We start from the raw sequence: 10,368 nt of genomic DNA, 5'->3' as shown, positions 1-10,368 counted from the left end.
GAAAAACCTCCACTGTGACAACAATCAAATATTGTCATAGGTTGCCCAGATAAGTTGTGCACTCTCTATTCTTGGAGGTTTTCAAGACCCTGCTGGACAAAGCCCTGAGCAACTTGATCAGAAGGTTGAAGAAGCAGAAAGTTGGTCTCAAGATCTCTTGAGCCCCCCGCAACCTGAACAATGCCATTCTATTTCTGTTGCTCCCACAGCTATTCAAGTGCGCTGCTGAACACACAAGACCACAGGAGAATGAAGGACCTTTGAGTATGCTGAAGAAGTTGTTGAAGAGTCTCATTTTGAATACAAGCTACAAGTACAGAAATCTCATCTGAAGTAGTCCTCTACTGAACACAGAATTATTTAAAATCGCTTTTTTCATACTCTTCAGAGTTTTTTTGACATTATCTCTTTGTACAAACTTCTTTAGCTCTTGCTATGTTGTTCTTTAGAGCAAGACTCATTGTACATTGCACCATTTGCCCAATAAACACACTTCAAGACTTAAGTGTGTTGTCACACTTTTGCCACCTTCAAACTCCTCCATCTAAGACTGTTGCTTCTATTTTACTTATCTCTGCTTTCAGTGCAGCCCTGCTGATCTCCCACATTCTTCAACTGTGAAGCTAAATGTTACCCTGAAATACATTTAATGTTTTAGCATGAATTACACTACTTCCTAGGTAAACCACAGAATCAATCTTTTACGGGGTTCTGTTGCTACTTCTAGTCTTTCTAGTAGTGAGCACTGCCATGCACCCTTCAGCATTGAAAGCTGTCATTTCTTTGTAGAAAAATACTTCTTTTGAATAGGAAGGAGGTATTTCTGGCTGACAAATGATTAGACAAGTAAGGATAAGGTTTAGGAGGTTAGATGAAGAAACTGAGTTCCTGGATTTGTACCTCTGAACTGACAGACATGAGTTTTGATTAATCTTGTTTTGGGATTTTAAGATATTACTGCCTATTGCTGCCTGCTCTGAAGCAGAATCTAAGAATAGAACATACATCTGTATCTCAGAATAAAGTGGGTTTAAGCATGTCTGTAGACTAAGGGAGCATAAGTGACATCTTTCTGTTAAGGTGTTTTTAGATACTGTTTTGTTATTGCTTAGTGCAAACAGGCTTCAAATATCACGTTTTCAGAGACGTTAACTATTCATGGTCTAACTTCAGCTCTGTTTTAGCATGTTCATAACCTGTAAGCATTTTGATGTTTGTGCATTCAGGGTAATGTAAAGCAATTGTGAAGTCCTATTAGTGTACGGGTGAACATATGAAGCTCTCACAATAGTCTGTACCCCAGGCCATTCCTGCTTGCAGTGCTCCACTGTTTCCTGAAATCTGACAAAGGACAGCTGTAGTGCTGAATTCCTCACAGTATTCTTTTCTTTCCTTCTCTCCACTCTTGATTTTTGAGATATGGACTTGGTGATCCATATGAGTCCCTTCCAACTCAGGATATTCTATGATTCCATTTCCCTGACCCTTTCTTTTGCCTTTAGCTATCACATTGCACCACCTGCAAGGAAACATCGCACCTTTACACTCGGTATACGTGAACAGTCTGTGAGCAGTCAAGTCTCCTCTCAGCCTGCTCAGTTATCTGCTAAGTTCCAAACTTTGCAGAAATTCAGACTAGAGGTCAGTTAATGTCTTCTCAAGGATGGGGGGTGAGAGAACTATGGTTGGAAACAACTGAGTGCTGTTAAGAGTGGTCTAGTGGGATCCAGGGAACTAAACAGCTGATGCTGCTCAGTGGTCACACTGTGAGGGACTCTGAAGGAGACCCAGCCCGGTCCTGTGCACAGAATACTCCTCGGCAGTTGTAGATCTTCCGATTTAGTTTCATCTCAAGGTATTAAAGCTCCAAGTTGCTCCAGTGTGCAAACTGGAGTGGAAACCATCAGATTTGTTTAAGAGGCAAACTCCTAAACCAAAATTAAATGCCAGTGAAGGCACAGTCCCACAGTCCTTTCACTCCTACAGGTACAACAATGCTCTCTCCAGCATATTCTTCAGAGGTGACGCTGTCTTGTAACTCACGTACAACAACATAAAGTGGGCTCCAGATGGAGTTAGGTGGGGAAAAAAAAAATCGGTTTAGATCAGTTCTAAACCTTGGCTGTTTTTTCTTTCTGCCGTAAAGCACTTCCGCTTGCAAAGACGCTGGCTGCCTCCTCCGTTCTCCACCACTCCCGAAGCTGTATTTTAAAAACTAATCCTTCACATCCCACTAAAAACCTCCAAGCGCCGCTAAGCACAAGGAACTGCAGGCAGCCAGTGCCCGCGGGCTCACGAACGCCCGAGGTCACCGGTACGCGCTAGGAAACGCGGCCGAACCGGGCAGCGCCTAAACGAGGCTCCCGCCCTGCCCTGCCCTGCCCTGCCGACGCCACGGCCTCAGCCACCCTTCCCTGACCCGGCCCGGGAGGCCTGGCAGCGCTCCTCCGCCCATATGCGGAGCGGCCGCAACCGCGAGCCCCGGCAGGTGCGGCGGCGGCCTCGAACCGGCCGCTACGGGCGGCGGCGGCGGCGGCGGGCCCCGCCCTGGGGCTCCGCAGGTCCTGCCGCGTGCGCCGAGTCGGGCCCGCCCCGGAGGCAGGCGGGTCGGCGGGCGGGTCGGCCGGCGGGCGGGAGGGAGGGAAGGAAGGGAGGGAGGAAGGTGCGCGGCGCGCAGGGTGGGGGCTGGCTCCGGCAGCCCCCCTGGCTGGTGGCCGGCTGTCACGCTGCGGCGGCGGCGCCGCTTCGCCTCCGCGCCGGGGCCGGGCCGCGCCCGGGATTGGCTGCGCGGCCGCCTCGTCCCAGAATGCAGCGCATGGCGCGTCATTGAAGAGAGACCATGATGGCGGCGGCCGCGGCGGCGGGGGGGGCCCCCGAGGTGATCGCCCAGCTGGAGAACGCGGCCAAAGTGCTGATGGTGAGGCGGCCGGCGGCAAGCGCCGCGCCCGGAGCGGCGCTTCGCGGTGGGGGTGCCCGCCCCGGTCCCGTTCCCCCCCCCCTCCCCACTGCCCGCGGAGCCTCCCGCCGCCCTCGCCCCTCAGGCGCGGGACTCGGGGCGCAGCCCGCCGGGGCGCGGCGTCTCCGCCGCCCCCTCCGCGCGTCCTCCCGCTCCCCGGCCGGCCTTACCCTCCGCGGGCGTCCGCCGCCGCCGCGCCGGCTCGTCCCTGTCACCCCGCAGCCGGGGTCGGCCCCCGCCGCGCCGGTCATCCATGTGCCGCCCGCTCTCCCCCGCCCCGGGCAGGCTGCCGGCTGCCGGCGCCCCGAGCTTCCCGCCCCGGTGGGGTGCCCCGTCCCCTCACGCCGCGAGCCCCCGCACCGCCATTGTCCGCCGCGGAAACCCAGGACGAAGTTGCCAGTGAGCAACTCTTCCCTCCCGGCGGCGGGGGCCGGGGCCCCGGGGCGCCTCCCGTGGCGGCGGCGGGCGGTCGTGCCCGGTCCCCGGCGCGATGGGGGCAATGAGGCACCGCCGGCAGCGTGGAGGCGACCTCCGAAGTGCCGCGAACGGCGGGCTGAGCGCCGCACCTTTCCAGAGTTTTCCTTTCGGTGGAGGAGCAGGGAGTAGCCGGAGGCTGACGGCGCTGCCGCCTTGAAGCGAAGCGCTTAGTGGTGCTTCCCTCCCTCATCTCTTTATTAGCAGTTAACTGGTGCGGAGCGCGAATGCGCTGTGTGCTGTTTTCCACGATCGCATGGAAAAGAAAGTCCATACGGCCAAGGTCAGAAATGCGATGGAGCTGACTATCTGCAGCGGCGACTGGTGCTAAAACATCCTGGTCACACATCCTTGTAGAAGTTTTTTGTTCATTTGAATGAGAAGCTGTGTGTTGGCCTGTGTTGTTTACAGGTTTTGCAGATCTAGAGATGTGTAGTTGGAAGCCTTCCCCACAAAACTTCTATTGCCAGAATGTGACTCCAACAGAAATAGAGTTTGTGAGTTGTTGATATAAAAGGGATTTCAAAAGAACTGAGCAAACAGTAGGAAAGTTTGCCTCACATCGATAACTGATTGATGGCCAGAGCCTGAACGATTGCGGTTTAGCTGAAGCGGCCAGACTGTAAAGCAACAGGCGATTTGCTTTACTCATGGGTGTCCTCATCAAAATACGTGTGTGTTACTCCTTGTGAAATCAAAGCCTGAAAAACGTTCACTGTGTTTCCAAACAGGAAAGTAGAGGTAGATAGCTTAGCAACAAGCCTGATGCTTTTAGAAAAAAAACTCCCCCAAGTATGCAAACAATGATGTGTTTTAAGCTTTGAGCTGCTTTTGCTTCATGCCTGCCTTTGCAAAATGTAACTGTGTAGATTATTGGACCTTCTTATAATCTTTGTGTATCTCTGTTTTAAAAATAACGCAGGCACTGTAATTACCAGAAGTGTTTGTCTGCGTAGGGGAAGTACGTAATAAGTATTATTATGAGACAGGACACGTGTGTGGAAGGAAGCTGGCAATTGGGTAGTTTTCAGTATCAAACTGATAGTGCGTGGGGTGGCATCTCCAAAGGTTTGCCTCTGTGCTAGAAACCTCGCCTTGGCATCGTTTCCCTAGTGTAGCTCTGCTATCATAGAGAGCGAAATGCAGCTTAATGCAGAGTTAAATTCAATATAAACCTTAATACAGTGAAAAGCTGCAAGCCCCTTGTGGTAGTGATTGTGCTTCTGTTGAAGAATAGGTACGAAACTTGCTGGTAAAAGCGTGTCTCGGTAAAAGCAAGCACATGGTGGTCAGGATCCTTACTGAATTTTTAGCTTCCTCTCTCCAGCCTCTGATGGTATGAAAGCTGACTTGTTGCGGTCATTAGCTTTTTCTTGTTCTTCTTCTTTCTTTTCCGCAGCTGCTCTTGGAAGTTTAATAGACGGCACTGAACTGACAGTTAGATGGCTCTTCCTGGGGAAGCCGGATAAAGCGGCGATATTTACTAAAGCTATCCGTGAGGCTAAGGACTCAGGATCAGGCTTTAAGCTGGGTTGGCTGTAGAAGAGCTGTGAGAACTGTTTAGGGTTATTACTTTGTGTTTCTTCTCAAAAATCATCAAGTCTTTGGAGCGACGGAGGAGAGGAATGCAGCTCCCTGGGTGTTTTACAAAGGTGGATGTGAGACCCCAGAGACTGAAAGGGTTATGTGCTCTGCTCCTGGCCTTTCTCACTAGCAACTATGGAAAAACAGGGGCTGAATTGTGTTTCAGGACTGCACCTGGACAGTGATGATCTTAGTTTGCTTTAGCCAGAGGACTACACTGTTTGGTAAAATCTGGTAAAAGGCCTGCTCCAGGATGAGGGTAGGAGGTAACTGTGTGTGGCAGTCTGGAGGCTTGAACTGATCAAACTGGCGGGATCACTTAGAAAGGTATTTATGTAAAAATCTGAGGACATGGGGAGGTGTGGTGAACCTGGTGCTAGTAATGAGGTGGTGAGTAGAGGCTGGCACCTTGCAGAGGAGCTGTACCTGAAGCGATGGGGAAGGGCAGAGCTGTAAATGGTCTGACAATTGTGAATGGTCTGACAAAGCAGGGAGTTGTGGAGGGATTCAGCGAGGTTTTCTTGTGGCAGCTGAGACAGTAGCAATCCTTGCAAACTACAGTTGGCTAGGGAGGCGTCAGAGGTGGTGCAGTGTACCTGAGGATGGAGCAGGGAGTAGTGGTGGTTTACGTGATACTTGTCTGGATTTCGGACTGAAATACTGAGCCTTGGGGAGAATAATGGACTACAGGATTTCAGATATGCTGATATAAAACCCTGAATGTGTTGATTTAACTTTCCTTGAAAGTAAGTATGGAATTACTGTGAGCTCTCTAAATCTTTGATAAGTATTTTAATGATTTTTTTTTTTTTAATTGCTCTGGGTTAGTAGAGTTTTCCTTCAGAAAACTACTTTTTATATGTCAGATAAGAGATATGTTAGTTCTGATCTCATAAATTGCTGATCTTTATGGACTTTACAAACCGTGGTGTGCAGCGTATGAAAACTGGAAAGATTCAAGCTGTTCTTTCACTGAGCTCCTCTACAGCTGTATGCAAATGCTTTTTCTTTGCTACTGGGAACACCTTTGAACAGGCTTTAGGTAGCCCAAGTCCAAAAGGCTTAGTTTGGAAAATGATTGAAATTTGAAGAGTTGTTATAAAAGAAAAAACTTGGGTTGTCATTAGCTGCCACATATGACTTCGAATGATGATCCTGTGACAGTTTTCTTTGGTGTAAGAGTATTTGCTATATGAACAAGTGTGTGCTTTTTGGGTTAATACCTTTCCAACAAAGCTAAATAGTGTTTACTTGAAGTAAGGTTCCCATAGTGCCTTGTAACTTAAAGCGTAACGTGCTGTGCGGTTGCTCAGTGCCCCAGGCTGGTGTGTACACCTTTGACCTGTGCGACTTTGGCTTGGTGAAGACCATAAACCAGCATGTGTATGAACTGAATGAATTTACTGCTCCTCTGTTTCCAGCTGGCATGGCATCCTCTCACCAAATTATATACAGTTCATATCTATTATGTTCTGTTTAGCTCAGGTGGTAATTAATGCTGAATATAATTAGTATCAGTTAAGCACTGTTTTAATAACTGTCTTCATGGATGAGAGAAGACACCGGTTGTATTATTAAGGAAAGAAATGTAAATGTCATCCCATAGGTGAAAGGATGACGTAGGAAGCACGCGTATGACTGTTTAGTTATTGCAGAGTTTATTAAAGCAGGTTGGATTTTTTTTAGCTTATGATGTTTTGTGACACCTAAATGTGAATTCACAGGTTATAGCTTGTTCCCCCTTCCCCCCTCCAAAAAGGGGTGCTCTGTTCCTACCTGCAGCTCCACTTTCTCCCTTGTGACCCTGTGCTGAACGTATTAATACTGCTGATATGACATAGGAATTAAACAAGGGAATGGGTTTCTGTCAGGTTAGCAAGACAAATTGGCTATCTGTGCAGCCATTTGGGTTGCAGAGCTAGCATGGGAGGGGCTGAAATTAGATTGTTGGACATGTACAGGGCTGGTCTGCCCCTATTAGCAGTGGTGAGCTGTCAGGTTGGGTCAAGTGTATCATATACCTGCACTGTACAATTTACTTGCTGACTCAGACTGTCTTGATATTAGAAATGTCAGACTTTTCTTAGAGATGCACAATGAAAAGACAACAGATTTCAAGTTTCGGAAAGGGAAATTCCAGCTGGAGAGAAGGCAAAAAAGAAAAAAAAAATCGCAGTATGTTTGTAAGCGTGGTTGGTGAAGGCAGTGGAGCAGGCTACCTGGAGAGGCTATGGGATCTCCCCTTTTTGGAGATATTTAAAACTTGACTGAAGATGGCCCTGAAAAACCTGATCTAACTTTGAGACGAGTTGTCTTTTGGGCAGGGGATTAAGCGAAGTGAGGTCCAGAGGTCCCTGTCATCCTAAGCTATTCTATGCAGTATGGGTCTCAGTGGCATTAACGGGTTCAAGAACATTTAAGCAAAGGCTTTTGCAGAATAATTCCCTTTAAAAGTTTCTAAATGTTCTCGTTTCACTGTGGTCTGTTTAGGGGGTGGTGGGGGATTCGCACATTACTATCGCCTTGGGGTACTACTTAGTTTGTGGCTTATCCTGCCTTTCTGAGGGAGGTTTCAGGCTACAGTTGGGTAGTACAGTGGTCATACAAACTCATCTTTCAGTTGCTGAAATAAGCTTAGAGAACAAGAGCGTAAGGGAGCACATTAGTATCCTTAAAATCCAAAACCAAATGGTTTATATCATCTACCCTGACAATTTGTATGGTTGTCTTTTTTTGACCTGTCTTTCTTGGAGCTCAGGGCCATGACAATCCTCCCTCTATGAGGAAGTTCAATTTCTCATTGCAAACTGTCTTCATGGCGGAGCAGCTTTTCAGGCTGTGAAGCATGACTGATAGTAAGGGTGAAAGGGAGAGCTGGACCAGCTCTGATTTGGTTGTGGCAGGTTACCTGTTGGAAGAAATCAGACAAAATGAATCATTCTAGTGCTGAGAAGATTTGTGAAGTCCTCCAAGTCATTGCTCATCAAAACAAGCTGGATGTGTGCTACATTGTGGCTGGATTAGACCAAATATCTGCTTAGCTGAGTTCTGTTTCCAGTGATGGACTCTAGCTGCTGACTTAGAGAAAGGCTATGAAAAATAAAGGTAATCCTTTCACTAGTATACACTTTACCTTATTTGAATTAGCAGTTTCAAGAGCTTGAGGTAGCATTGTTGTGTTTAGTGATTGTTGATCAACTTTTCTTCTGTGAATGTGTCCAGTTGTTTCTGGAATGCATTTATATTTTTTCTAATTTTTTCCAAAACTAAGGAGTTTTTATATTATACTTGTCAGGTAGTAATGACTTCACAGGTGGTTTTGGACAAAACCTCAATGTTATGTTATTTGAGAGAAGCCTGCTGTTTGATAATTTCATTCGTTCTTGAATGATGAGAAATACCCAATCATTGTTTTGATTTTTATTCTATGGTATCCTTTGTGGTTTTTGTAGCTCTCGATCATATTACATCCTCCAGTCATGCATTAGCTAAACTGAAGGGTCTCGTCAGTTCTTCATGTGGGAGATTCCCCATACATCTAATCATCCCTGTGCTTCTCTGTAGCTTTTTAGTTTTATGATACTGTTTTTGAGATGGACTGACCAGAACTGCATTCTTTTGTGATTGGATACTTGAGGATTTTAGATGGTTGTAGATTTTTTGTATTCTGTATTTCTTTCCTAATAGTACTTAACATTGTGCTTTTCTTTATTACTTCAGAGGACTATGCCCAAGCTGTCCAAATCTTTTTCTGGAGCAGTACTAAGTAACTTAGAGTCCATCTATGGACTTTGTATGTATAGTTTTTCCTCCTTTTGCTTAAGAACTGGTATGGTCAGTGCATTTTACAGGCACACGTTTCAGATTACAGCTTGGGAGATAAGCATGTGCAGTGTGTGGCATGCTAATGAAACTTTTACCTGGGAGCTGAGAACAAATGTGTGGGAAGAATACCCCAAGCACACAGTACTAAGGGTGAGGAGTCGAGAACAGGAATGTGAGGATTGATACAGATTCTGATATCTTTGAAAAGCAAACATAGCGTGTGATGAAATGAAGATCTGGTGAAATGGGATTCTTCATGCTTAGGGTTTATTTCCCCTGACTGTTTAATGGAGGGAGTATTTGTCTTTTTGAATCACGCTTCATGCTCATTTGGCCTGTCACTGTTGCATTGGCATATTTCTGTATTTTTTTCTGAGTTGTCAGTGAAAATACTGCGTGTCTGCTCCTAGATTCATCCACTGGGGAGCTTCATTAGTCCATAACTCCATCTGGATAATTATTCTTCAGGCACTACCTACTGCTGTCTTCCCTTTAACCTGCTTCCTAAGAGTCTTATCGTTGTTATGCTAATCTGTGTTCATTAGTTAACAGCTTTCCATATGGAGGGGTAGAAGAAATCTTCTTGATTATTAAGTTGAGCTGATGCTGTCACAAGCAGCTAAGTAAAATACTCCTTTTCATCAGTTTTTGACACTGTTTTGATGCTAAAAAGTCTGTCTGGATTAGGGATACACAAGATCTCCACTTCTGTGTCCTGGCCTGATGTAGGGATGAAATTCTGGATTTTGATGTTTCACCAGGGGAAAACGTATTCTTTGTATCTGTCTCCTTTTCTGCTTTCCTCAATTTCTCTGGAACAAAACAAGATGGAATGGATGCCTGTGTTGGGGCAGTGACTTGGTAGAGGGAATGCGTTAACATTTTGAGCAATTTTGATGCATAGCAGGGTGTATGAGTGGCATAAAACCACTAATGTGCTGGGAAATGTGGCATAGAAGGGAGGGTGTCAGATCTGAGCTGTTGATACAGGTCTGCAGTTCTTTTTTATCCCTTTAAAGTCTGTCTAAAACATCCTGTTGAATAGTGAGTAGTTGTTTGAACAGGGATTTTAAGAAATGGAGGGAAACTGGCAGGACATATTTTAGATAGTCCCTCTTCTTTCCCCTCATTGCCTTCCAAAAAGGAAAACCCCGAACTTTCCTACTTCTGAGACTTAATGATGAGTGGCAGCTGTACAGTGCTGCCTTTGTCTCTACCAAAATGTAGAGTAGTAGTACACCCACCTGAGTGGCTGCATAGTGAACTGGATTGGGAAGTGGATGCAGGGAGAAAAGGGTTTGTTAATTCAGGTAATTTTCACTGTATTGCATTACAAACAATTTTGTTACCTTGGCTAAGATGAAGAAGCTTGCTTATGCTCCTAAAAGAAACTTTAGTCAAATTATGCTGTTAAACCACTTGGGAAGTAGCAGATACAGTTCTCTTTTTCTTTGGTTCAACACAGATTTATTTATTTTTTAATGAAAAATACACTTACATTTATTTGGATTAATATAGATGCGAGTGAA

The 10,368-nt window shown here is 46.2% G+C and overlaps 1 protein-coding gene across 1 annotated transcript in view; it reads left to right on the top strand.

Moving 5' to 3' along the window:
- The first annotated feature begins 2,839 nt into the window (after window positions 1-2,839).
- The window catches only part of XPO4 (exportin 4), a 75,188-nt gene continuing 67,659 nt past the window's right edge, over window positions 2,840-10,368 (top strand). The window contains exon 1 of the mRNA XM_086481814.1: window positions 2,840-2,917. Within this exon, the coding sequence (XP_086337940.1) occupies window positions 2,840-2,917 (78 nt within the window). The remainder of the gene's footprint in view (window positions 2,918-10,368) is intronic.

Source organism: Leptosomus discolor, chromosome 1, assembly GCF_034619465.1.
Source record: "Leptosomus discolor isolate bLepDis1 chromosome 1, bLepDis1.hap2, whole genome shotgun sequence".
Taxonomy (NCBI): Eukaryota; Metazoa; Chordata; class Aves; order Leptosomiformes; family Leptosomidae; genus Leptosomus; species Leptosomus discolor.
This window is presented reverse-complemented; position numbering and strand designations above follow the sequence as displayed.